The 27,927-nt window shown below is 38.0% G+C and overlaps 1 protein-coding gene across 1 annotated transcript in view; it reads left to right on the plus strand.

The window, feature by feature from the left end:
- lrrn2 (leucine rich repeat neuronal 2) overlaps positions 1 to 26,637 on the plus strand; it is a 58,590-nt gene extending 31,953 nt beyond the window's left edge. The window contains exon 2 of the mRNA XM_051913140.1: positions 22,416 to 26,637. Coding sequence (XP_051769100.1) covers positions 22,715 to 24,883 — 2,169 coding nt within the window. The 5' untranslated portion in view covers positions 22,416 to 22,714 and the 3' untranslated portion in view covers positions 24,884 to 26,637. The remainder of the gene's footprint in view (positions 1 to 22,415) is intronic.
- The last annotated feature ends 1,290 nt before the right edge of the window (positions 26,638 to 27,927 follow it).

The raw sequence follows: 27,927 nt of genomic DNA on the forward strand, positions 1-27,927 counted from the left end.
CAAAGCTATTTAAAAGCCCCAAATGGAAGTAAATGCATGATTTCTTGTGGCTATGACAAGTCTCAAGACTCACTGTTTAGAGCATAGCTGAAGATGAATGGTATTGATGCTATGATTTATTGCGAAGCAATTTCGGCCCACAATGTACCTGCCAGTTTGTCTTCAGGCCGAGTCATCACTATTTCAGAGGGGATACTGTGCATCACTTTAGCACCAAGCAAGAAAGAATATACTGTGAAGGGAAGAACATGAATTCATAATTGCCCCTGAAATCTACCGAATCGCCTAACAGCCAGCAGCAACAAAAATGCAACAGAACTGTCAGAGGGAGCTTGTAATTATGCTGGCTTCAGCAGATTTTTGGAGACATACAAAAAATGATCAAAATGAAAACCGCATGTCAGGCAAGCGCAGAGAATAATCTGTGTGAAGCAGAAAAGTGCACCTCTATTTCAACCTCAGAGTGCCTGTTTTAGTTTTTCATGACAATTTTCCAAACTCTTTCTGGCTGTTAGAATTAATTAGGCTGCACCTCTAAGAAACACCTGATATGGTTTTTAACTGCTCCATCATTCAATAACAGCCTCTCTGCAAAGCTTCCAAAACATTGTGACAGATTTGCACAATATGCTTCACAAACTGTTAAGAAAAACAGAAAAGATCAAGGACTATGATTAAAAAAAAAAGAAAAAAGAATGTGACCCTTTAAATCTGCAGAACAGCAGGTGCTACACACAAAGCACAAAGTTTGACCTCATTTTACTTTTATTGTAAATAATAAACTTCTGTTTTTTATGATTAACAGTTTACTTATCTCATTGTGATTTGACAGGCCAAGTTTATGAACATCAAACATCATCAACGCCTATTCAAAAGTTTTCTGCCTGACACCAGAAAGTTGCAGAAGTACAAAATTTGATTTTGTAGCTTAGTTTTTTGTCACGTTTTGAGTCCTGAAATTTACATTTTGTTTGGGTAACGCTTTATTTTGATAGTCCACTTTAGACATTCTACTAACTATAAGTAACCTTTTGCAACAACTACCAGTTATTAGAGTTATATTAGTAGACTGTCTGCTTAATATCTGCTAACACTTTATTTTGTCTACTGACTATAAGTAAAGTTCAGCACTTTTTTTCTACTGTCAAGTTACTAACAGTCAACTAATAATCTAATGAAAGTTAGTTGACATAGTTGCAAATTAATGAGAGTAAGTCGACATTTAGTTGCAAAGTTACTTGTTAAATAAATGTCTAAAGTGGACTATCAAAATAAAGTGTAACCATGTTTTTATAGTACAATTATCTCATCTCAAAAGATTAATGAAAATTTGCTTTCTCATAATATGATGCTTAATACACTTATCTGTGTATTTGAAATAAACAAATTTAACATATTCCCATACTGTACTACATCGCAGCTTTCCGCATAACACTGAAAGCAAAAAAAGTATGCTGTCCAGGTAAACTTCAGTTAAAAAAAGCCATTTCCCTTTCAGCAACTTGATTTATTTATGACCTTGGATCATGACTTGATAAATACAGTAAAAGCATTATGAATTGACAATGTTGCTTTTAGGCTTAGATGCAGTTGCATTTATTGTGTTTTTATGCACTTAACTGCACAACACTCAACTGAAAGGGGACAGAACAAATGCATTTCCAAAGAACTGAATACTGTTTCAAGCCTTTTATAAGCCATTATCATATAATGCCCTCGGTTATAGACATCAGCCACTTCAAGGATACCATAGACTTTTGTCACCAGTCCCTGAAGTTACTTAGTGCAGGCGCCTTGAAATACCACACAGCATCTAATGCATAATGAAAATCAACCAAGGGGGTAAATCAAATAAATATAAGCGGAAGAAAACTAAGCGGTAACATTCACGAGTGACACTTCTGGTTACCATGAGCCTGTTGTTGTTAGCGTACTGCAGAATACATTAAAAGACAAAATGCAGCTCCTATTCCCTTGTACCTGCTTTCACTATAATTCGCCATACTCTGTATTACTTCAAACTATCGAGCGAGGTGCAATGTTGCCGTTCTACACACAAATACGCCGTTAAAGGGCTGAGAGAAAAGTAAATGGAATCCAGTCCCACACTCCCACACTGGTATTATTATTGATTTTTCAAACAATCTGTGAACAGATCGACCCCCTTGGGTTGACATTGCTTTTATGTGCTAACTCTAATTAACATTATAGCACACAGGCTGCAATCTGGAGAGCCCTGGATTAAAAGAGCAGCTTCAGCAAGCTAACTTAATTCATCCTTGGCTGGGGCAAAGGGTTGTCAGATCTTCTGGTCCCACTCTGACCCCTCAGTCTTTCACCAGGGGGTTCGGACTGCTATCTGTCAGGCTTCTCAATCGATGACCCATTTGCAGATCACTCTGCAGTGGGAGCTAAGCGAAGGTTATTTACTGGAGAGCTTTAAGAGCCAATCTAATTAACAAAGGCACATCTTCACTAAATGCAACAGCCAAAAGCATTAACATTTGGAAACATTTGCATGTCAAGGTTTTTTCCCTTTGTCTGTGTTGAATCTTTTCCTCTGTAACTTTAAATATCGACATACTGAGAGAGAGAGAGAGAGAGAGAGAGAGAGAGAGAGAGAGAGAGAGGGAGGTACAATGCATGGCTGAATCACAGTTTGCATACTAATGCGGCACATCCCCAAATTCACAAAATCATTTTTTTTTTTTTTTTTTTTACATTTTTAGCATATATATAGTTATTATAATATTGTTTATATATATATATAGAATTTTTCAATATTTTGAATTAATTTTAATTTTATTTTTTTATTCATTTTAATTTTTTTTTTTTTCATTTTCATTTTTATATTTAAAGTTTTAGTATTTTTTTCTGATTTTGTAATTTTTAATAATTATTGTTTTTTTTTAATGTATTCATCAGTTAACTATATCCTGGGGGATATATGTCATAAAATTGCGTATTTATAGCATTAACATAAGAATATTAGCATAAAAACCATTCATGGATCCACCTGAAATGACATTTGATGTACTGTTACCATTCAGAATTTTGGGATGCACTAATCCGAATATCGCACACAATGCAGGATGGATAGTTTGTTATCTCAGACAGCGGAGATAACTCATAGCAAATTGAAAATAACTACATGAATGAGCAACATTCTACTGTTTTTGCCAATGAACATATAACATCTGCTTGACAACTGACAATAGGGCTTGATGCCTCAAATGTGAGTCTTCAGCATCTTGTCTATCTTCCCCTTAGAGCAGCCCAGAGAGAATAGAGCCTTTAAGTATTACCAAAGTAGGCTGATAGATGGCTTTGTTTCAATTATCTAAGGTGATGGGATAACACACACCTTTGGTCTCAGAGGAGGCATAGAAACAGTGAAGCAAACTCAGACAGGACTGATGAAGAGATCTTCTCAAGGCTCAAGGAAGATTTGGTTTCTGTTCACAGTGATTTCAGATTTATGTGAGAGAAAAACTCGACTCTGGCCAACAGAAACAAAGCAAACTAATCAATAGACAAGTTGACAACAATTATAAGGGATATAGATTGTCATTATAATGCTATGAAAGCATGTTCTGCTGTCCTAAAGATGTATAGAAAATAAAGATAAATGAATGTAAATTTCCAAGTTCACCATAGCCTTTTTTGTGATGCTGTGGCAGTTCTCTGAGATTCTATCCCCTGATTTAAATGAAAGCTGTCTCCTCTAAAGCTTATTAAAAGTTTATTAGTGGTAGCGCTTGTCTGCTGTGCGTCAATGCCTGGAGGTGAGAGAGGACCATATTGCATGCTGGGATTATTGCCACATCACTCTGTAGCCTACTCCAAATGGGCACTGAAAAAGGAAAGGGCGTCATTTACTAGAGGGAAAGTACAGAGGGTAAGGAAGGGGTCAGCAGCCTCCAAGCACCAGTAACATGTCATCTAAACATGGGGTATTCTACAGGCCTACATATGCTGCTTTCATGGATTATATTAAAGGGTTAGTTCACCCAAAAATTCTGAAATTAATTACTCACCTTTGTGTCGTTCCACACACGTAAGACCTTCATTCATCTTTGGAACACAAATTAAGATATTTTTGATGAAATCCGAGAGGTATATAAATCGTCCATAGACAGCAATATAATCAACACTTTCAAGGTCCAGAAAGGTAGTAAAGACATTGTTAAAACAGTCGACGTAACTGCAGTGGTTCAACCTTAATTTTATGAAGCGATGAGAATACTTTTTGAGCGCAAAAACAAAACAAAAATAATGACTTTGTTCAACAATATCCTCTCTTCTGTGTCATTCTCATATGTTGTTTACGTCCAGCGCTTCCAGGTTCTACGTCAGAACGCTGACTCATTATTGGCCGGCTCCTGCGTCTGCATCACACGCATGTGTCGTGCTGCTCACGTGTGCAGCTTTGGCCAATACTGAGCCGCCATTCGGACATAGACACGGAAGCCTTCACTGTGCTTACTGCGTCATTTGCGTAAGGATAATGACAGGGAAGAGAAGATATTGTTGAATAAAGTCGTTATTTTTTTGGTTTTGTTTTTGCACACAAAAAGTATTTTTGTCACATAAAATTAAGGTTGAACCACTTTTAATGATGTCTTCAGTACCTTTCTGGACCTTGAAAGTGTTGATTATATTGCTGTCTATGGACGAGTCATATACCTCTTGGATTCAAAAATATCCTAATTTGTGTTCCGAAGATGAACGAAGGTCTTACGGGTGTGGAACAACATGAGGGTTAGTAATGAGGCAAAAACAAAACTGACATAACTTTCATTTTTGGGTGAACTAACCCTTTAACGGATATTTATGGCATAACATATACTACATATAATTAACAAATTATCATCACGGGACATGGCACAACACAAGTATACTGAAGAATAAATAATACACTGCAAGAAAACAACAGCAATGAATCTACGTTGCACAAGGGGATGAAAATATGAATAATCATGCACCAATTTCAGCAGCTTAAACGTTCCATTTCTTTCCTCTATTGCGAGACATATGAGATGCCCCTTATAACACATTTGATATTGGGATAGTCATTGACATGGATTAAATGCATTTAGTATTAGATCAATGCATCACACTTAAATGTATTACTTGTGGTATACAGAGGCATGAAAATGCCTGGATTTATGCATTATTGTGTAGGTGGAAAGACAAAAACAAAACTCCAGAAGATGAAGCATTCAGGACTCTTACAGCTCTCAAGAACATGGTTCAGTCATGAACTGTGATATCCAGAATGAGCCAAGTGTCTCATATGTCCTCATCCAAAGTGGTCTTCTACAAGCCAGTTTTGCCTTGTACCCACATTGTGTTTCCACACACCCTGCCAGGGATATCACACCCACTGGCATGTCTGCACAGGCAGTCTATAACTGGCCAGAATAGACACACAAACAAATCAAACATGATATAAGCTTAGAGTTTGACACGTGGACTGCAGTATTTCAAAGTGAAGGTGAAGTATAAAGGTCTACGGAGTTATTTTTTAGTCATGGCTCCAAATACACAAGTACACATACACAAACTCTCTCACACACATCCTGAAGGGTTTGAAAGATTGTGTAGGTTAGTAAATGGCTGACTGGGGTTCATAGCACAGCAGCGGAGGAGTCTGGCTCTCCTTGGCCTGCAGGAGGTTTTAGTTAATCAAACTTAAACCCCTGCACCGAGACCATCTCAGCACTGGGCTGAGACTGAACTCCATAAGGAGCTTTAGTGTATCCATCAGCACAATGGAAAAAACGGGTCATCCATCAGTGTCAGCCTCGATCGATAGCCGTGGCTTCTGGAAGCACCGTCTGATTTTATTACGAAAATGAAAATAAATACGGAAACAAAGAGCACAAAGTGGGCTTGTGAAGTTGTGGATGAAAGCATGCAGAAGGGAAATAAGCTTCACTGCATATATATAAGTAAAGCCCGTAGGAGGTGATGAAGTTGAGACCTCACAGCAATGAATCCGTCAAGCTAAACGACTGCCAAAAAAACCATGGAGGCGAAACAAAGAAGGGTGAAGCACTCTTAAAATGAGGCGATCTACAATGCTGCTATGCTTGTAAGGAAAAAATAAATACTTACCCGGCAACTTGCAAAAAACAATCGATCAGTCTTGTTCAGTGCTGACCCTCATGGAAAAAAAAACTCTAGCAGGTTAATATTATTCTGCATATTTGATGCATGTTTTGCCTCCAGTGCAATGACATTATGTAGCCTAGATTTACAAAATGAATAACATCAGATGGGAAGGCAGAAGCACAGTGTGCTATATTGGAATGGGAGGGAAAAAACACACTGAGTTCTGGCTAGAATATCTAACGTAATGCAGTAGCAGGGGATGAAAAAAAAAACACAAGCAAAAAAGTGCTGAACTTTAAGATTACAAACTGTCAGGTGTTTTTGTGCGTATGTGCTTGTTTGAAAGAGAATTGTGGGTACTGAAGCTTTGTAGTGGAATGACCCAGCAAGCACAAAATGTTTGCCTCTAGAATACAAATCTAAAAAAAAAAAAAAAAGAAAAAGAAAGAAAACATGACATCCTGATTTGGATTATCAAAAATGATAAGTAACAAACTGCAACTTTGTGAAAAGTTGCATTTGAGAAGTAAATATCACATTTTAAACAGTTTACCACAATTGTTAAACATTTCACTTAAGTGAACTATATCAGATTTCTGAATCTGAAAGTGACTTTCAACTGACACAAGACTTTAAAGTTGGAAAAAAAAAAACAGCAGCATCAACAAAAACAATAAAACATTACAAATCTAGAGCCACAAGCACATGGAAACAGATTTTCTGAAACAGTTTTAAGGTGGAGTAAAAAAAAAACAACAACAACAATAGCCTACCGTTCAATAGCTTGGGTTCAGTATTTTTATTTATTTTTTTGCAAGAAATTAATATTTTTTTAAACAAGGATGCATTAAATTGATCAAAAGTGACAGTAAAGAGATTTATATTGTTACAAAATATTTATATTTCAAATAAATACTGTTCTTTTCAACTTTCTATTCATCAAAGAATCCTGAAAAAAAAAAGTCTCACGGTTTCCACAAAAATATTAAACAGCACAACTGTTTTTAACATTGATAATAATAAGAAATGTTTCTTGAGCACCAAACCAGCATATTAGAATGATTTCTGAAGGATCATGTGACACTGAAGACTGGAGTAATGATGCTGAAAATTCAGCCAAAGACTTTATACATAGAAAGATGGTGCACTTGTATTATTATAAATGGGAGAAAGTGCAACGCGCAATACGGCGGAACAAGTCCCACCTTCTAAATAAGAGCCAATTGCCGATTGGTAAAGTCAGCACGTCACTGCAGCTGCCGTTAGAAGCTCCAGTTTCTATAGAAACAGCCAGACACACGCTTCCTATAGAGACGCGCACTCAGGACTGCACATGCGCATGAGCTTGATCCAGCCTGAAAAATGCCGTTGTTTTTGTCATGATTCGAGTGTTTAGAGACAGTTGTTGTCAGATTTCATTGGAGATTTCAAATATGAAATTTAATCGAAAGCTTGGCGAACAGCTTTGGAGAATTTGATGTTTCCCCATTCAAAGAGATAGGAGCTGCACTTGCATGCCCGAGAGGCGTTTCAAAGATGGCCGCCAAGTGAACTGACTTGTCTTAAAGGGACTTTGATTCAGAAATTACATTTAAAAAATATTAAAATAGAAATCAGTTTTTTAAAATTGCAATAATATTTCACAATATTACCGTTTTACTGTATTTTTCATCAAATAAATGTAGCCTTGGTGAGCATAAGAGACTTCTTTCCAATGCATTTGAAAAAATAGTACCGGCCCCAAACTTTTGAACGGTAGTGTATATATTGTACAGGTAACACACCAGTTCAGATTTACATAAATCACATTATTCCACCGTATATTATCATTTAAATTTAGATAATCGTATTTGATGTCGATCCTTCTTTTTCTTTTACTAATATTGTTTTATATTATTGGTAAATACTCAAGTTGTTTGGCAAGTTGGACTTGGTAAAGAGGTCTGTTATACAGGACCACCTCATAAAAATGTTTTTCAACGTTATTACATTTTTTAATAAAAAAACAACAACAAACATCTACTGTATTAAGGACATAGGATAGAAATGTGTGGAGTAGAATTAGCTAAGAAGACAGATATAGTGGAGGGTGCCTCCTCTACACCGACCAGCAGAAAGCTGTGTTTAAACTCACAGCAGGGTCGTGTTACTACGACAGGCGGCAGTGTGCACATTTCCTGAATGTACACACAGCTCATTTAAAGCACCAAAGGAGAGCGTTTCTGTTTCATTTTTCTGGGTGTGACAGCAGCAGTGGGGAAGGGATTGAAGGTAAAGAGGAAGAGAGACTACCAGTGTGAAGTAAAGATAATCCTTACCCGTTCTCTCCGTTCTGACCGCGCTGAAACTGATAGGGATACGTGGATGTGCGGCAAAGCCCTGCTAGCTGTGGTCATCGACAGTATAGGTCCCACGATGACTATAGGAGATGGATGACTCTCTCTGTGCAGCAAACGATAACATACGCATGTACTGTACACAAAATAGGACATAAATACTGATAAAGTGACTGCAACATACCATGTAAACACATGAACCACACTGACTACTGTTCTTTTTAAACTGGACACACAATGTTACAGCAAAATTAAAGGTATAGTTCACCTAAAAATTCTGCCATCATTAATTCACCCTCATGTCGCTCCAAACCTCTATGACTTTCTTTTGTCTGTGGAACTAAAACAGTGAAATAAGGAATAACATCTTGGTCCTGAAGAACATCCAAACATAATTGGTTCTTTGCTTGTTAATTACCTCTAATGGTACCATATTTGAAAGCTGCAGCAGAGGGGAAGACTTCATTAAATAACAAATTAAATTTTAGTTTATTCCTCACACTAAGTTATCGTACAGCTTCAGAAGACTTAGAATATACACTGTTGTTCAAAAGTTTGGGGTAAGATTTTTTTTTTTTTATTATGTCTTTGAGAGAAGTCTCTTATGCTCACTGCAATATATTCATAAATATAAATATATACATATTTGTGTTCCTCAGAAGAAAGTAAGTCAGTCAGTCAGGTTTGGGACGACATAACTTTGAATAAATGATGACAAATTCTATTTTTGAGGTGAACTATTCCTTTAAGCAATTATCTTTGTAGATCAATGTTTTCCTCCTCTTTGCCCTAGTTTTCCCAAGTAAAAAGGGCAGATTGCAGGCAAACATGTCTCAGATGATAGTCTGATTGAGCTCCCTCTAAGCTAAGCAATGGCAGGAAGAGGATGAAAGATGTGGCGGCTAGGGCAGACAGAAGCAGAGATAGCAGTGAAGGCCTCCCAGGAGTGGACACTGACATTGATGCTTAAAGCCAAGTGCTAATGAAGATGAATGTAAGGACCACAGGCAAGCCTCTGTCAATATTATTGAGGGCGGTATGACAGAAGGTCACTCTGAGCATGAGTCATCCTCCCACCAGCAGGGGACCAGCATGGAAGACTTAACCACCATAGCTAGTTTCCGAGGACACTAGAGGATATGCTCTCTTTCTGAATGATCCGCAAACAGCACAGGCTGATGACTTGCTCTTGTCCTCAAAGCAATGAAAGTGTCACATTCGGTGAGGTTTGGTAATAGCTGCTAATTGTGCTGTAGTGTAGCCATGTAGTGTTTTCGCATTTCATTTGTCCCCTTCTTTCAGCTGGAGATGGATTTATCCTTTCAAAACAATTTTGCTATCATTCTGTTGAGAACAAAAAGAGAGAATGAATAATAGAGACTTTGAGTTTGAACGGTAATACAAACAAATGATAAGAGATGTCACTAAAGTGTTGGTCCAGTCATATTATTCTGGCTTTTGAGTGTTCACTCAAAATTCACTACCATTTACTGTAAAAGTTTGGGGGTCAATAAGAAGAAATTCATACTATTCAGCATCAGCAATTGATCAAAAGTGACACTAAAGACATTTACAATGTTACAAAAGATTTCTATTTCAAATAAATGCTGTTCTTTTAAACATTCTATTCATCAAAGAAAATTTACTCACAACTGTGACACTAAAGACTGGAGTAATGACTGCTGAAAATTCAGCTTTGCCATCACAGGAATAAATTACATTTTAAACTACATTTAAATAGAAAACAGTTATTTTACATTGTAATAATACTTCATAATATGACTGTCTTTACTGTATTTTTGATCAAATAAATGCAGCCTTTTGGTGAACAATGTTTCTTTCAAAAACATTAAAACTTTTTTTTAACATTAAAACAAAAATTTGACCAATAGTATACATATACTGCATATATTTTTACATAACTCAAAATTGCTACTACTGTACACATCAGTGGATGTCTACCAGATTTTTTTTTTCCTTTTTCAAATTCACTGGAATGGAAAACTGACAGCCACTGACTAGAAGCATGATGTTTAATGTAATGTAATGAAGGTTTTTCGAGTGAGTTCACCCGCTAAATGGAGATGGAACACAGATCTGGTTTGCTCCAGTTCAATTTAACCCATGATTTATCCTTGATATTTAAGTTTCACTTTCTTTGGCATAACCATCTGTCTCTCAATAACACCACAGCTCTTAACAGACATCCCAGACAAACCGAATGAAAAGAAAAATGAGATATGTCAGAGACATTAACACATTTATAGAATTTTACAGTGCATAAAGCGGACACTGTTCACATTTGGTAAGATAGAAAATATCGTAATCAGCATCCCAACCCCCAAAAGAAGGAAAAAAAAGAAAAGAATAAATTACAAAAAGGTGTGAAAATGCTGATCAAGAATATGCATACAGTATGCAGGAATCACTGCGGGGCTTTCCTGAAATATAAAAGATGAAATAGGAGAGATGTTTAAAGAGCTGATGTTTACTCCACGTGTGAAAGACTTTCCCATTAATGAAAAACCTCAGGCCAGAGTTCTTTTGTAACGGAAACAAATACTTACTTGCATTGTATCTTTGAACTAGAAAGAGAAGAGTTATGAACCACGTGTCATCAACCAGAAAATCAAAGAAAAATGTTCAGTTTTACATTTTTTATTTTACATACAACTGACATTGCTTTAGTTAGGATAAAATGTACACTTTTTGTAATCATTTTGTTCTAAAACAGTTAAGGAAAAAAAGTCAAAAGATATCTCTTTAATTTCTACATAAGTCAAAGTGGCTGTTGTTTGAGAGAAATAGCGTTTGAAAAGCCCTGCTGTCATTCTGCATCTCCATCCAGGATACGTGTCTCTTTCATGCTTGGACACTAATGGTAGCTCTGATGAAAAATGCCAGTTTTGGTTGTCAGTTCTCTGTCATCATACATTGTTAGCTATGGAGTACAGTGCAAATTGAAGCCTTTAGAGAACATCTAAATGTTTCAGTGAGGATAGAGCTACTGATAGATAATATATTGTGTAGCTGGCACTACTAGTATTGCTTGAGTAGTTTAATGTTTCATTTAAAATCAACATGAAATAAAATTGACTATGTGAGTATTGTCATTGGCAAATTAAACATTTTTAAAAATTTGGTGAAAGTATTTGGTTAATTCTTGGTCACAGTTGTAAACAAGTCCAAATGTGCTACTGTATATTTGCACTACCAATTTTTTTGGTTAAAGAACATTTATGCATTCAATTGATCAAAAGTGACAGTAAAGATGTTTAATTTTACAAAAAAAATGTCTATTTCATTTTAATGATGTTCTTTTCAACTTTCTATTTGTCAAAAAAATCAGGAAAAAAAGTATTTAAACAAAAGCATTATTATCTTCAACATTGATAATACGAAGTAATGTTTTTTGAGCACCAAATCAGCATAGAACAATTTCTAAAGGATCATGTGACACTGAAGACTGGAGTGGCTACTGAAAATTCAGTTAACTTACATATACCCCCGGTTTCACAGACAAGGCTTACGCTAGTCCTAGACTACAAGGCATGTTTGAGTTGTTTTAACTGAAAGCAGCTTGCATTGACATATCTTAAATTATGTCAGAGCCTCTGTTTTGTCTCAAGATGAATACCAGTAATGTTTTTTTTAGGGTACATTTATAAAAGCTACTTAAATGAAATAAGGCCTAATCCTGGCTTAATCTAAACCCTGTCTGTGAAACCAGGCCTTAATATAACACTTAGTTCTGGCTCTCAAATCTGAATGACCAAGCACCGGCTCCAGCTCCAGACATGCAATATTCTATTAATATCACACAGTAACCGTTTCACAATTTGAGAGTCAAGAGTTAATGGCGGATGAGCAAACCCACTATAATTTTACAAATAATACTGTTATTGTGTCACGGAATGTAGTTTTAACAATTTTTTTTCTTAGGTGAGAATGTAGTTATTCAGACCTCAAATATGCGATTATAAACTTATAGTGCCTTTTTGAAAATTTATTTAGTCGTTTTCAGAGATGTGAGCTCTAGGCCGTCAGCGGGCATTCACGCTCATGTACCCGCCGAGAACAGCTTTATCTCGGCCAGTCCTTCGGGAATTTGCCACTGGCTCTTATGTAGATAGTGTTTAAACGTGAGATATAATTAATTTTGGGTATATCAAAAGGGCAATCTTTGGCCTTATTAATCTATTATTTGTTCCAGAGCAAATCCATTTGGCTAAGGGCAAAGTTAAGTTTCATAACTTTATATTTTTTTTTATTTAACTTAAATCCTCTACTATAACTAGAGTGCTGCTTTTGTACATTTGACTGAACTGTTTGTTTGTGTTTATTTCCTATTCTAACTTCTTTTACTTTTATAATGGCTATTATTGTTCATTTAAATATTCATTAAATTTTCATTAAAATTCAATAAACAATATTTTTTATATAAATAATATGCCGTATTTGATATTGAGAAACGGTCTGTTAGTGATTGTGATTTCAACTTCAGTTAAAGTTACATAATTTATTAAAGCTACATATAGTTCCGCACAAAAGGGTTTTTTTAAAGACACTCAATTATTGTTTCTTCTTCTTAATATTACTAGTAGTGCTGATATTATATAGTAAGAGAATACTTTTACTAGCAGGTATATTTTTAAATCAGCAGGTATATTTTTTAAATCATATTTTTACTTTGAAATCTGCAATTTTATAATGGGGGGACTACTCTATTCCTTGTTGCATAGCCTGTTTACTCAGAAATATGTCAGATTATGAATTTTATAGCAGATCAATAAGATCTGCTATAAAACTAAAACAATTGATTTAAAAAAACACAAGTTTTAATTCAAATGTTTTTCAGTATTTTTAGTCGGCTGTGTGAAGGAGCAGACCTGTTATGCAGAGCTCCTTCAACTTTCACACTGACCTTGTGAAACACGGAGGCAGATCTCCATGGCAACTCTGCAGCGAACACTGCAATAGCTCCTTCCAAGAAATAAATGACGGTGGCTCTGCAGAGGGTAACAACAGAAAGAGAAAGAGAGGGAGAGAGAAAGATATCACAACTTTTTATTAGTAAAACACACAAGACACATTTAAACACACACAAAAAAACAAACAGCTAGTCTAGATTACACATTCTTTTACTCTATAAAGGGTGAACGGCACCTTGTCCCACTCTGAAAAGAAGCTGCTATCAACTCACTGCCGCAGCACTCATCTAATTATTACAAAGGTCAATATTCCTCAGGAAGGTGAATGAGAATATACGACACTCTCCTGAGACGCAGGTGGGGGGGATGCTGCGGTAAGGATGGAATAATTCTTGTTCATATCCTATTTTGCATCTATCCAGCATATAAAACTGCTTTATAAAGAGCAATGTGATGGACATTTGGGTAATAGGTCATATATGTAAGTAATAGTTAATATGCAGCGCTGTCAGTTAGTTTTAATTGATGAACAGTGTGACTATCAAATAATATCTATTCGTAATATCCATTCAACCTGTCGCTTTAGTATGAAATCTCTTATATGGAGGATCATTTTTTGAAACTCTGGGCAAAAAATGCATCAATTAACATGAGGAAGAAAGGCCAATGGCATTACATATTACTGATCAATGTAATTGCTTTTACATTTACATCACCGTGATTTGAAGTTGGACAAACAAGCAAATCGGTATAATCTGTGATATGTGTGTGATTCTGTACAGCTTTTAAGGACACATTTTTAATTCACTCTCTAAATGACTCCATCATGTTCCATCAGGTGCATAATAATTACACAAAGAGGCTTATGAAACACTATTAGGGGTTGTTCACACAGGACAAGCTCTTGCATTCAAAAACAGCTGCAACTAAACAAAATGGTCAAAGACGTCCATGTAGCACATAGAAAAGCCCTTAAAAACCGCCCACTCATTTCTATTCAAATGCAGGTGAGCTCGGGAAACTCATCCCAAGTCATGCGTCTAATCAGTGAGTTTATTTATTTATATATTTATTTTAATGGAGGCAGTGAGGACCCTTTCAGGCTGTGAAGTTCCTTTGAAGTCATGATAATACAAGAGCGCTCACCCTTCCATCCCCTGGAGGAATTGCCCAAAGCCCTGGTAAGGCAGACTCATGCTGATGAAGGCAAAGATAACAAGATGAAAATCCCCAATCTGATTCCATCTCTGGCGATGGTGGATTAGCCTGGCTTTGAGTCACAATGACACCAAGTTCATGTTTACGAGGCAGTGGTTGACGTTGGACGGCCTTGGGTAAATCCAATGCTGGCAAGCTCAAGGGCCCTTCTCCATGTTTCGTATCAGCCTCTTCTGAGAATAAAAAGGAATATTCAATTAACTTGTGCAGTTGCAGCTTCAGGTGTTGTTCCCCTTGTTATTATTCAAAAGCTTTCTTCTTTGTCTCAGGGGTTAGTGAAACCAGGTGTGGATCTCACTTTTTGGCATAAACCAAGCTTGCGTATGCATAAGTTATGTGTGTGTGCGTGCACGTACCTCGAAAACAAACAACTCTTGCAAAGACTGGAACAAATAAGGATTACTTGCAACCAAATAAACACAAACAGATGCTGGAAAAGCAGTAGCTTTGGATAATATGGGAAGTCTGGTCACTATTGTACAGGACATTAGCATAGATGAGTCCCCACCTCAGTTTGCCATGGTAAATTTTGTCCCTACCACTTTATGAATTTATGATTGTGTCATCTAACACAGAACATGCATCTCCAATTGTTGTGCAGGAGGTTTCATTTTGTCAGTGCTTTATAATGAGTGGCGATATGGTGCTGGAATTTAGTTTTTAATGCTGTGTGGCTGTTATTGTCATTATTAGTCAAGAAAAGTAAAAGTGGCGATATGTTCTCTCAAGCACACATCTGTCAAGCCTCAATCTATTGCGTTTCCACTGTTCCCTCTATAAAAAAACAAAAAAAAAAACAAAAAAAAAGCACAGATGTGTACAGATGCAATTTCATATTTTTTAAATTAAATGTTCTATTAGGGTAGATTAAAACCTGGAACCTCACATTCTAAGCAAAAGTGTCACCAACAGACCAACATCAGGATATATTCACTGCTAAATGTAAGAATTTATCTCCTGATTTCCATGTATAAATTTTCTGGTTTCTGGTTCTCGAATCTGATTGGCTGAGAGCCGTGCAATATTCTAGTGATAACAGCACTCCTACCTTTTCACCATTTGTATCACTCCGTTTGTGATTGTCATGACTGCCGAGCAAATCCACTTTTTTTCTTTTTTTTTTTTTTTTTTTTTACAAATACTACACTTGCTGTACCATGAACTGTAGTTTTAAGAGTTTTTAGGCGAGAATGTACAGTATCTCACAGAAGTGAGTACACCCCTCACATTTTTGTAAATATTTTATATTATCTTTTCATGTGACAACACTGAAGAAATGACACTTTGCTACAATGTAAAGTAGTGAGTGTACAGCTTGTATAACAGTGTAAATTTGCTGTCCCCTCAAAATAACTCAACACACAGCCATTAATGTCTAAACCGCTGGCCACAAAAGTGAGTACAAATTGGGCCCAATTAGCCATTTTCTCTCCCCGGTGTCATGTGACTCGTTACAAGGTCTCAGGTGTGAATGGGGAGCAGGTGTGTTAAATTTGGTGTTATTGCTCTCACTCTCTCATACTGGTCACTGGAAGTTCAACATGGCACCTCATGGCAAAGAACTCTCTGAGGATCGGAAAAAAAAATTGTTGCTCTACATAAAGATGGCGTAGGCTATAAGAAGATTGCCAAGACTCTGAAACTGAGCTGCAGCACGGTGGCCAAGACCATACAGCGGTTTAACAGGACAGGTTCCACTCAGAACAGGCCTCGCCATGGTCGACCAAAGAAGTTGAGTGCACATGCTCAGCGTCATATCCAGAGGTTGTGTTTGGGAAATAGACGTATGAGTGCTGCCAGCATTACTGCAGAGGTTGAAGGGGTGGGGGGTCAGCCTGTCAGTGCTCAGACCATACGCCGCACACTGCATCAAATTGGTCTGCATGGCTGTCGTCCCAGAAGGAAGCCTCTTCTAAAGATGATGCACAAGAAAACCCGCAAACAGTTTGCTGAAGACAAGCAGACTAAGGACATGGATTACTGGAACCATGTCCTGTGGTCTGATGAGACCAAGACAAACTTATTTGGTTCAGATGGTGTCAAGTGTGTTTGGCGACAACCAGGTGAGGTGTACAAAGACAAGTGTGTCTTGCCTACAGTCAAGCATGGTGGTGGGAGTGTCAAGGTCTGGGGCTGCATGAGTGTTGCCGGCACTGGGGAGCTACAGTTCATTGAGGGAACCATGAATGGCAACATGTACTGTGACATACTGAAGAAGAGCATGATCCCCTTCCTTTGGAGACTGGGCCGCAGGGCAGTATTCCAACATGGTAACGACCCCAAACACACCTCCAAGACGACCACTGCCTTGCTAAAGAAGCTGAGGGTACCTAAACCCATCTGTGGGGCATCCTCAAATGGAAGGTGGAGGAGCGCAAGGTCTCTAACATCCACCAGCTCCTTGATGTTGTCATGGAGGAGTGGAAGAGGACTCCAGTGGCAACCTGTGAAGCTCTGGTGAACTCCATGCCCAAGAGGGTTAAGGCAGTGCTGGAAAATAATGGTGGCCACACAAAATATTGACACTTTGGGCCCAATTTGGACATTTTCACTTAGGGGTGTACTCACTTTTGTGGCCAGCGGTTTAGACATTAATGACTGTGTGTTGAGTTATTTTGAGGGGACAGCAAATTTACACTGTTATACAAGCTGTACACTCACTACTTTACATTGTAGCAAAGTGTCATTTCTTCAGTGTTGTCACATGAAAAGATATAAAATATTTACAAAAATGTGAGGGGTGTACTCACTTCTGTGAGATACTGTAGTTGTTTAGACCTGAAATATGTGACTCATATTTAATCATAGCGCCTATTTTACAAATTGCTTAGACGTTTTCATAGATGTGAGCTCCAGGACGTCAGCGGCTGTTCAGTGCTCGTGTACCCGCCGAGAACAGCTTCATCTCAGTCAGTGCTTCGGGGATTTGCCGCCGGCTGTTATAGTGGTTAAACATGATTTACAATTCATTTTGGGTACATAAAACGGGCAATCTTTGGTCTTGTTAATCTATTACTTGTTCCTGAGCAAATCCAATTGGGCTATGTTAAATTTAATAATTTAATATTAAGGCTATATTTAACTTTCATCCTGTAGAGCACTGCTTTTGTACGTTTGACTGAATTGTACAACTGTGTTTATTTCCTATTGTAATTTATAATGGCTATTGTTGTTAATTTAAATATTGTTGTTCAATAAATATTATTTTATATAAATAATATGTTGTATTTGGTATTGAGAAAGGGTCCATTAGTGCGTAATATGGGTTAAGTGAAAGTTACATTAATAATATGGTGGCAAACTTTACAAGTGAATGACTTTTGTAAACAAACAATGTTGTTTTAACGTTATTATGGAAAATTCCCTTAACTATAAAAAGGACAAAGACAAAGATTGTTTTCCAATTATAAAAATCCAGATTTTTATAATGGATTTAATATTACATCAACCTGAAGAATAAATGTTATATCAGACACAGTTCGCTCAGGCGATCTCTCTCTTTCTCTCTCTCTCTCTCTATAATACTGTACAAAATACAATGAGTTTCAATGGAGGGACTCAACATTCCTTTGTTACTAGTTCTAAATTGACGTTAGTCAAACTGTCAACTTGAGATTTGAATCTGTGGCGGAAGGAAGTAGTTACTCTAGGTAAATTCAGGGCCACTGGAAGCAAAAGGGGTCAAACAAAAGTTTTGAAAAGCAGAGAGACACGGTATGTGTGGCAGTAGAGTCAGGTTGTGCTGTCAGAGCTTGATATTAGAGTTGGCAGAAAATAGGCTGGCAAGGTCAGTGCAGGTAAAAGCAGAGGAAGACAGAAAGTAAAGTTCTTTCATTTAAAATTCCAATGTTACACACACACACACTTACAGAAAAAAACTAACAAGACAAACTACTATCTTGAAGATTTTTACTAAATAAAACTACTGCTAATATTAAGACAATGTAAATGCAACTGATACTCAGTGGCCTCAAAGCATTTTTTGGACATTTAAGCCACACTTATGCATATATGTATAAATGTCATTACATAGACCTTAGTCAGGGTAGCACCATATTTAATTTTTGACAGGAATGAAAACGAGGCTGTGAGAGATAAAAGAACAGTGCATTTAATGGATCGTACTATTGTTTAACAACAATCCGGTTGTTCAGCTGATGAAGCGTCTTTCTGAAAAGAAAAAAAAACTTTCAGTACACAAAAACTCTATGAAACAGTTTTAAAATTAAAATTAACTAGAACCTTTATACAGTGTATGCCATTGTAAAGATTTTAAGTCTATCCCTCATAGCCTCATTTTCATCACTGGTAAATTCAATATGGCGCTAAGCTGACTAAAGTCTATTGAACAATAAAATACAAAAGCAAGTGGCATTTATTTTTAAGAAATATAGCACAAGCACAATTTTCAAGCAGAAGTAACTGGAATAAAAAGATGGCCAATAAAGATTAAATGAGTTTTTTCAGAAAAGCATTATTTGTGTGCCGATGTCACTTGGTTTCACATTTTGTATCTAATGTAATTGCATTTATAATTATAATAAATAATGTGTAAGAGTTGCATGCCCAAAAGTGTTTGAATATATCTGGGGGTCAGGATTGGAGTTTGTGTAAGACAAATTCGAAAGTATTCTTTTTGAGTCTTCTCAAATTAATTAAGACTGTCAGGTCCATTCAGTATCCGTGAACATCATTCACTTTTAGCAGAGTGTTCTGTATTCAGTTGAAAGAGAGGAGGACCATTCACATTCTTTCATTACAAAACCCATAACAATTTATGGATTCTACATTGATTCAGATATTCCCTTTTATTTCATAACCTGAAGCATGCTTCATAAATGATGAATACTGCCAGTCAATTCAGTCCCTTGATGAAACATTAATCGGCATGCACATTTTTATTTTCAAAGAAAAATGGCTTGAAGAAAAAAAACATGATAATACACAAGGATAAGATTTTTTTTTTTTTTTTTTTTTTTCATGGTATGGATTATGCACTGGACTATAATGAGATAAAAGCATGTAAAAGCAAAGGAATTAAATAAATAAAGCAGGTGTGAAGTTATTACTTTGGCACAGAATAAACAAACATAAATACTGTTCGACCCAAAACAGCCGTTAATGCAATGTACAAACCCACCTTTGAGGACCGGGCAATTGTTTCCAGGTGTGTGCAACCACAAAGAATTATTCATAGAGTCTGGCAAATCTGCATTACTGCTAGAGTGCAAACAGACCTTTTTTCTTTTCCACTCAATGTTAAGCTCTGAAATGAGTCGTTGAAGGAGAGGACAGGAAAAGCTTTGGCACAGAGATCCAGGCATCAGCATGCAGCCAGAGGTGGCTCGTAAACTCCCCCATCAGCAATCATGCCATGAATGAACATCAGGGCCGTAAGGAAACTGGCGGCAGCAAATTCGGTTAATCCTTGCAATCTGCAAAGCAAATCAAGAACATAAATTGTGATTAAACTAAAACAAAGGACTGATTTATTTTGATTTAAAAAGTCTGACAGAAAAAAAGCTTTTACACTGATGCATTTGTCAGGGTAGTGACAGGATTGTATGTTTCATTGGTCAAATCACAAACTGGTGTCAAATGTCTTTAAGCATGTCTTGTCATTATGTTCTTTGTTGCCCAGGAGAGATAATAGTAGCTTGCACACAATCCATTGTTAACGAAAGACGATTATTATGAACAGGAAGCTTTCAGAGCCACATTGAAACATGTCAGATCCATTCTCATTTGTGCAGGCTGCATCAGACATCACAGAATCTGACTCAAAAACCTTGAGGGGCGGAGAATGTGTCAGTAGAAACACATTCACCACTCTTGTAATAGTGCAAATAATGAACAAATGATTCTTTTACACCTGTTATTTTTAATAAATCAAAAACATTGAGCGCAACTTTTGAGCCAGTCCTTTTAAGGCCTAATTGAGAAAGAATCAGTAGACTCTGGATGGCAAAATAGACAGAAAGCTAAAATATCAGAAACAAAGAGCTTGCGACACGGAAATAAACCGAATCTGTATTGACATCCAGCCCTAATGACATTATGGCAGGAAGAGGTGAAGACACATTTATTTAGAGACAATAAAATGGTACCTAAAAGATGGGACCACCTGTTTCATGGCACCACAACAGCTGTTTCCTTCTGGAGGCCTCCTGCAGTTACTTTGCCTAGCCTTGCGTGCTTCTTTCTGGCCAAAATGAGAGCAAAATGCAGTGAAAAGGAAGATTAGTGGGCGAACTCTGCAAATGCATTATTCAGTATGCACAAGCGAGCAGCCCACATTCAAACGTCTCCATTCACCTCACATTAGGGGCACTCAATACACCCTCACAACTCATTACGACGCAGGCAGGGAATTGACAGTACACAACACGTCCCAGGACCAGCTGGGCCAAGGTAACGGGGTGCATCATGAGGGCCAAGCTTCTGCTTGAGAAGTTGACACTTTGTAAATGAGCTTGAAGGTGAAGTGCACAAGCTGATGGCTGGCGGGGGAGAGATCGGGGCTTGCTCACATGGGCCCGTTGATAGCTATGGATCGTTCCTCTATCCCTCCACGCCAGTGTGCATATATGAGAGAGAGCGAAGAGGAAGCACAAATAGTCTCCGAACCGGCAGGTAGATCCCTGGGGGACAAAAGAGAGACAGAGAGAACATTAGGACTAATTGGGCATTCAGGAGAAGGATGGATTACTGTGGCAGAGCTTTGAGGAAGGGAGGAAAAGGGTGGATGCTATAATCAGAGCTAGTACTTCTGCCATTCTACTGTGTTGATGTGGTGTCTAAATTAAGCAATATTGCATTGCTGGGTGCATGAGTTGCTGTGAAGAGACCAACGTTATCTCTAGAAAAGAATATAATATGCATTGTTGTCTAGACTTATGCAATTTTATGCATGTTATCTGATAAACCCAATTAAGATATTTGTTTCAAAGACACAGTATGGTTATTTTAAAGGGTGTGTAGGAGAGCATACAGTATACTAATAACAGGAACTAAACCAGACCATCGCTCATTGCAATTTTTAGTGCAATAATGATATTGCATTAACTCCCAAGCTGATGTGCTGAAAGTTAACAAAAAAAAGGGTTTCTACTCTTCTCCAAGAGAAGAGAAGCTCTAAATCTAAAGTAAGACAGTTGAAAGATTTCCTCTACGCACCGTGTCACAAAGTTTAAACAAAGTAGGTTAGACCACAGTCAGAGTTTGCTTCCTTAATGCATTTTTATGTCCCCTCTGAGTCCGCGTCTTGTGAATTTAGCCAAAAACATGTCATATTTTCCCCATTTCTTACAAGCCTCCAGCATATGAGTAATACCAGGGCCCTGATTATTTGCAGAGCTAAATCCTAAGCCATGAATTAGGCTCACTAAATTTCAGCCAGCATTTCTCTCGTATTTTCACAGCAGTCATTTTCGCCATCTACAAGACGTGCAGTGAAATTCAACTGGAATGTCCCAGAACTAATTCAGAGGAGCTCTTTACAATATACAGGCTGAGAAGCATGCAAAGTGTTTTGATAGAAACCAAGATAATCTACATTCTTTACAGTAACAATTGCATAACAGTGACTAAACTATATAGTATGCTAGCTTTATATACAAAAAATGCCTGTAGTACAAGAGGTTTATTGAAAAAAGAACAACTGTGTTGCAAACAAAGTGAAAAGTGAAACAAAAATGAAGATATACAGCAGTCATACAACATGCTCTGGCAAATGGAATTATAAAATCTAATGGTATAATCTCTCCTGTGACTAATTGTTGTATTTTTTGTTTTTTGTTTTTGTCTTATCCAGGTGTGCCCCTAAACCAATCCTAAAACTTACTCTACTGTGCGAGGATGTAAGATCAATGGAGTAAGACTCGAGAGAATTAAAGACATCTGAAGGAGACAGAAAGGGGATTTTGAGATACTTGTGTAACTACTTCACAAGACTGGAGATGAAGAAACAGAGCACGCTTCATCTTTGAGACAATTTATTTAGCAAAATTCAACTAAACCCTTGGCTCTCCTGTCACATGAACTTGAGAGATAAGTGAGAGACTTAAGGGTCTAGCTCACAGTAAATCTACATCATATTATATCAGTTTAATTATGAAAATGGGACAGATTACAATATTTCTTCTGCACACACATCTGCTGCTTGGAATCGCAAGCTCCCTGGTCATTCAATCCATGCCCTGGAGAGTGCCCTGCCCTCACCAGTGTGTCTGCCAAATCAAGCCCTGGTACTCTCCCCAGTCTGTGTACAGAGAGGCTCCTACAGTAGACTGCAATGACCTGCTACTTATCCAGCTGCCCACTTCCCTCCCTCAAGAGACACAAACCCTCCGGCTGCAAAGTAACCTCATCAGTTCTGTGGACCAGAGTGAACTCCAGGGCCTTGTCAATCTGACAGAGTTGGATCTTTCACATAACAGCTTTACCAGTACCCGCAACCTGAGAATAACTGACCTGCCAGCTCTTCTCAGCCTACACATGGAAGAAAACCAGCTGAGACACCTCCCAGAAGCAGCTTTCTTTGGTCTCCCTAGCCTGCAGGAGTTGTACCTAAATCACAACAGGCTTCGAAGCATCTCCCCTGGGGCCTTTAAGGGTCTGGATAAACTTCTAAGGCTTCATCTCAACTCTAACCGATTGGTTGTAATTGACCGTCGCTGGTTCCATGCTTTGTCACAACTGGAGGTGCTCATGATTGGTGGAAACCCTGTGGACACTATTCAGGACCTAAATTTTAAACCACTGGGCTCTTTGCGTAGTCTTGTCCTGGCAGGCATGGGCTTACGCGAAATCTCTGAGCGAGCACTAGAGGGGCTTCAAAATCTGGAGAGTATAAGCTTTTATGATAATCACCTAATAAAGGTTCCAAAAGAAGCATTGCAAAAGTTGCCGGGTCTTAAATTCCTTGACTTGAACAAGAACCCCATTCAACTAGTGCAGAGGGGAGACTTTAGAAATATGCTTCACCTGAAGGAGCTTGGCTTAAACAACATGGAAGAGCTGATCTCTATTGAGCACTCAGCAATGGAAAACTTGCCTGAACTGACCAAACTGGAGATCACAAACAATCCTCGGCTCTCCTATATCCACCCTCAGGCCTTCCAAAAGTTGTTGAGTATGGAAAGTCTAATGCTGAACAGTAATGCCTTGAGTGCCCTGCATAGCCAGACAGTAAGGTCACTGCCCAGCCTTCAAGAAATCAGCTTGCACACCAATCCCATTCGCTGTGACTGCCTGATCCGCTGGGTGGGAGCCGACAATGACAAGCCAGTCCGTTTCATTGAGCCTCAATCCACATTCTGTTCTGAGCCTCCTGAGCTGAAAGCCCGGCGAGTTAAAGAAGTCTCATTCAGAGAGATGGCAGACAGCTGCCTGCCCTTGATTGCCCCAAGCACATTCCCCTCTTACATTGAAGTCAAACATGGAGACAACGTAGCCTTGCATTGTCGAGCACTAGCAGAGCCAGAGCCAAGTATCTACTGGGTCATTCCCCAAGGCGTGAGACTGACTCCATCCAGCAGCTATGGGCGTTATCAGGTTCTCACAGAAGGCACGTTAGAGATTTTTGGAGTCACTGCTGAAGAGGCTGGCTTCTACACTTGTGTTGCGCAGAACCTAGTGGGAGCTGATACTAGAAGCTTGACTCTACAGGTGGAGGGGGGTGACCTGGTTCACACAAATACTCAAAAGACAGAGGATACCTTTGAAGTTCAAGATGTCAAAGAAAGGTATGCCTTACTGACCTGGCAAGCAAGCCGTAACATCCCAACTGCCCATTTATCTTGGGTGGCCAATGGTAGTGTAGAAGACCATCATAGGCACAGTACTCGAATTCTAGCTGGCACCAGGAGATTCAACCTAACTCATCTGCAACCAGGAACTCACTATAAAGTCTGCCTACACTTGGGGCCAAATGACACCTCATGTGTCCATCTAAGGACCAAGGAGGTATCCATGCAAGATCCTTTACCAGACCTGACCCCAGCAGTCCTGTTGGCGGTCTCAGCTCTGCTCCTTTTATTAATGGCCAGAGCATGTAACGGGGGAGCCTCATTCAGTTGGAAAGACCACATGCTGGAGTTTGAGAAACCCCACACCACCATTCTGACCCAGGAGGCGAAGGCTTTCATGACTTCTCCAATACCAGCAAAGCACCCAAATCAGCAGGACACAGACAAAGTCCTATCGGATGGCAGAGGGAAAGATCTCAGAAATACAATGCTGGGGCAAGATTCTCAGGGTCTAACAAAAGAGGCATGCTGAGCAGAATAAAGAGTTCAAGAAGGATGGACATTAAAATACCTGGAGTACAAGCTTCACAAAGCTCACTTTACCGATCTGACAGTTAAAACTACTGAAAGTCTGAAATAAACAATACTATAAATTTACATGGCAGACCTGCTTCACATAACAGCGACCCAGTTTCAAGTATAGTATAATAACAAAAAAGAAAGAAAATAAAAAAAGATATTTGTATTTATTTTGTAACAAAAAAAGATACAACACATGTATATTAAAAGCATTTTGTTCATATATTCACATTCAATATATCATCAAAGGACACTAAAGCTGTGCTGCCAATCATAAATAACAGTTCATATAGAGTCTGTTTATATGCAACCTCCCACCTTTTATGAGTCTGTGTCACAACAGGCCAAATGGTTGTAGAAAGATACATGCTTATATATTTTTAATACTGAAGAAGAGACTGACTTGACACAGAAAAGCAAAGAACACAAATAGCAAGGAAGCCTCTAAAGAACTCAAAAAGACAGAATTGAAGCTTTCTGAAAGGCGGTCTACAGGCTGCGGGCAACAATTCACTTTTCTTTTTGTGGTGAAAAATCAAACTGTCTATCTCAAAGCAGGCATTATGAAAAGTGCTGATATAAAGGGAGGTGTCTTAAATGTTGTATAACTAATGTTGTATGTACTCTCTCTTTAACAGTGTGTTAAATTGTGCTCCGTACAAGGACCTAAAAGAACACTTCAAAGTTAAGACCATCCCAGAGAAAGGGAATGTTTTAGTGCATAAAAGAAAAATATTGTTCTCCCCCAAATATAGACTGATCTATACATCAACAAGGGCCACAAACTTATGATCTAATCTGCTCTGTGTGGGATGTTTGCCTTTGTTGGTTCCCTCATTCCTGAAATATTGCAGACCCTCGCTTAGAAAACCAACCCAAGTGAACAGATGTTCCAGTGTTGATGGACATACAGCCTAGACATATGTGTCAGCCTCTTTGTTCAAACATGTCAAACAAGAAGAGAGGGTCATGGAGAAAGCATGTGGAAAAGCCCCATGATGCCATTCCTTCCAGCAATGAAGGTGACAGGGAAGAAATCCACGTCTACATGCACACAGTTTTGTACAAAGCAAGCGCATCAGAGATCCCATCTCTTTCAGTACTGATGAAAAGAACGGGTCCTGTCGGGCTCCTAATGGAACACACTTCATGAAAAGGTAGTGCCAACTCTTCTTTCTGTAAAAAGAGAAAAATGAATTCAAAATGGGCTTTTCTTAAACCGTTTGTCAGGTGACTATTCAATGCACAGCACATGAGCACGGCTCTGACTGCTGGACAGCTACAGTAACGAGAGACATACCCAGTGAAAGAGGGGTCAGAGGGCACCGGTGAGCCCCCCTTTTATCCGGGAAAGAAAATAAAGCAGCACTGGGGATTGTGAACTGTTCTCTTATATTCTCAAATATGGGGAAATCCATTTTTACAGGCTGTCATTTTACAGTAACTTTGTTTGCTTTGATTTTTTTTTTTGTCAGTTTGTGGTTGATGTGCCCTCCTGTTTCAGTGACACTCTCTCTAACTTGACTGTCTCGTCCTAAAATCGAATTCCTTTCATTATTATTTGTTGATCATTGGTCTTTTCCCCACCCCAAAGCTGTACATAAGTCAATCTGAATTTCCTATTCAACATACCACTTTCTGAAATAATTTAGATGACTGTGTGTTAAATTCTATTTTGAGCTATTATTAAAACATTTTGGACTGATATCAAGGTTTGGTCAATTGCAAGACACCAAGTGTGTTTACATGCACTTTGATTTCAGTCAGTCTAAAGCAATAATCTTTTTTTTTTAATGTCATATAAATGGTTTATTCCAATATTTGTCTGAAAAGAGTACCAGTCTGGTTTTTGCAAAGTCTCGAAAACAGACCTAGACAATGTGATTTTATTAGTTTGGCTTCGTTTAGCATACATTATGCATTAATCTGACTACAGTTGGCCTTGGCATTTTGCACTTAATCCAAAATACAGTATATACAGTAAGCTTTAAATCATAATCTTTCTTAAACAGGATCTTGAGCTACTTTTCTTCTGTTATGTTTCATGGAACCCTTATGCTTTTGGTCCAAAAGGGGCATAATTTCACAGAACTGCCTTAGAGTTAACTGGAGAAACATATCCTCCCAATTATAATAGGAACAAATAATCATTCTTTTGAAATGGAATCACCACTTTGAGGTACTCCAGTTTCTAGAGATTTGCAAAACAGCCCTCGGCTTCTTGAATTCACTGAGAAAAGAGCCTCAGGCTGGTGATGCTCTTCTTCTCAGCAGCAAATGGTATATCTATCTCCATTACTCTAAAATACCTCAGATTTACCAGAAAAAGCCTGTTGTCTAAAAACAGGAACTTTGAGAGAGTGATTGATGCCTGAAGAGGAAAAATGGCAGGGGGCAGTGGTTTATAGACAACATAATAGCGTTATTCTTCTCCGCAGAAATCATACATAATTGTGGATGACTATGATTGCACATTACCATTATTTAAAGGAATATTGAAAGTGGGACGGCAGGGTTTCGTAACGCTTAATACTTCACACTCAAGTGGACCATTTCCAATCTATCAACGCTGGAAATGCCAAACTATAAGGCTCAATGCACCACTGAACAGTAACTTTGCCGTTTAATGGAGGAAAAAAAAAATTTTACAGTACAATATCAAAGGAATATTACAACCAAGCAAGCTCAACTACAACACTATCTGTAGCCAAAGTGCATAAATGGTAGGTTTGCTGAACAATGATTTAATAAATGACCTTCTCGATTCAATTTCCTGATCAATAAGAGATAGGAGTGCATTGGATTTGATTGCCTCAAGCTTGATAACAGTTTATTTGGGTTTTAGCCCAAGTCAAAAAATATAATTCACCATTAAATGCTACACTGGTCAACTGATATAATGTGACATTTGGTCTATTACTGGATCAGGCATTAAGATTAATAGTTATATAACTTTAAAAGGAAAAAAAACACATTTATATATAAGTGCCTTTCAAA

Source organism: Ctenopharyngodon idella, chromosome 11, assembly GCF_019924925.1.
Source record: "Ctenopharyngodon idella isolate HZGC_01 chromosome 11, HZGC01, whole genome shotgun sequence".
NCBI lineage: Eukaryota > Metazoa > Chordata > Actinopteri > Cypriniformes > Xenocyprididae > Ctenopharyngodon > Ctenopharyngodon idella.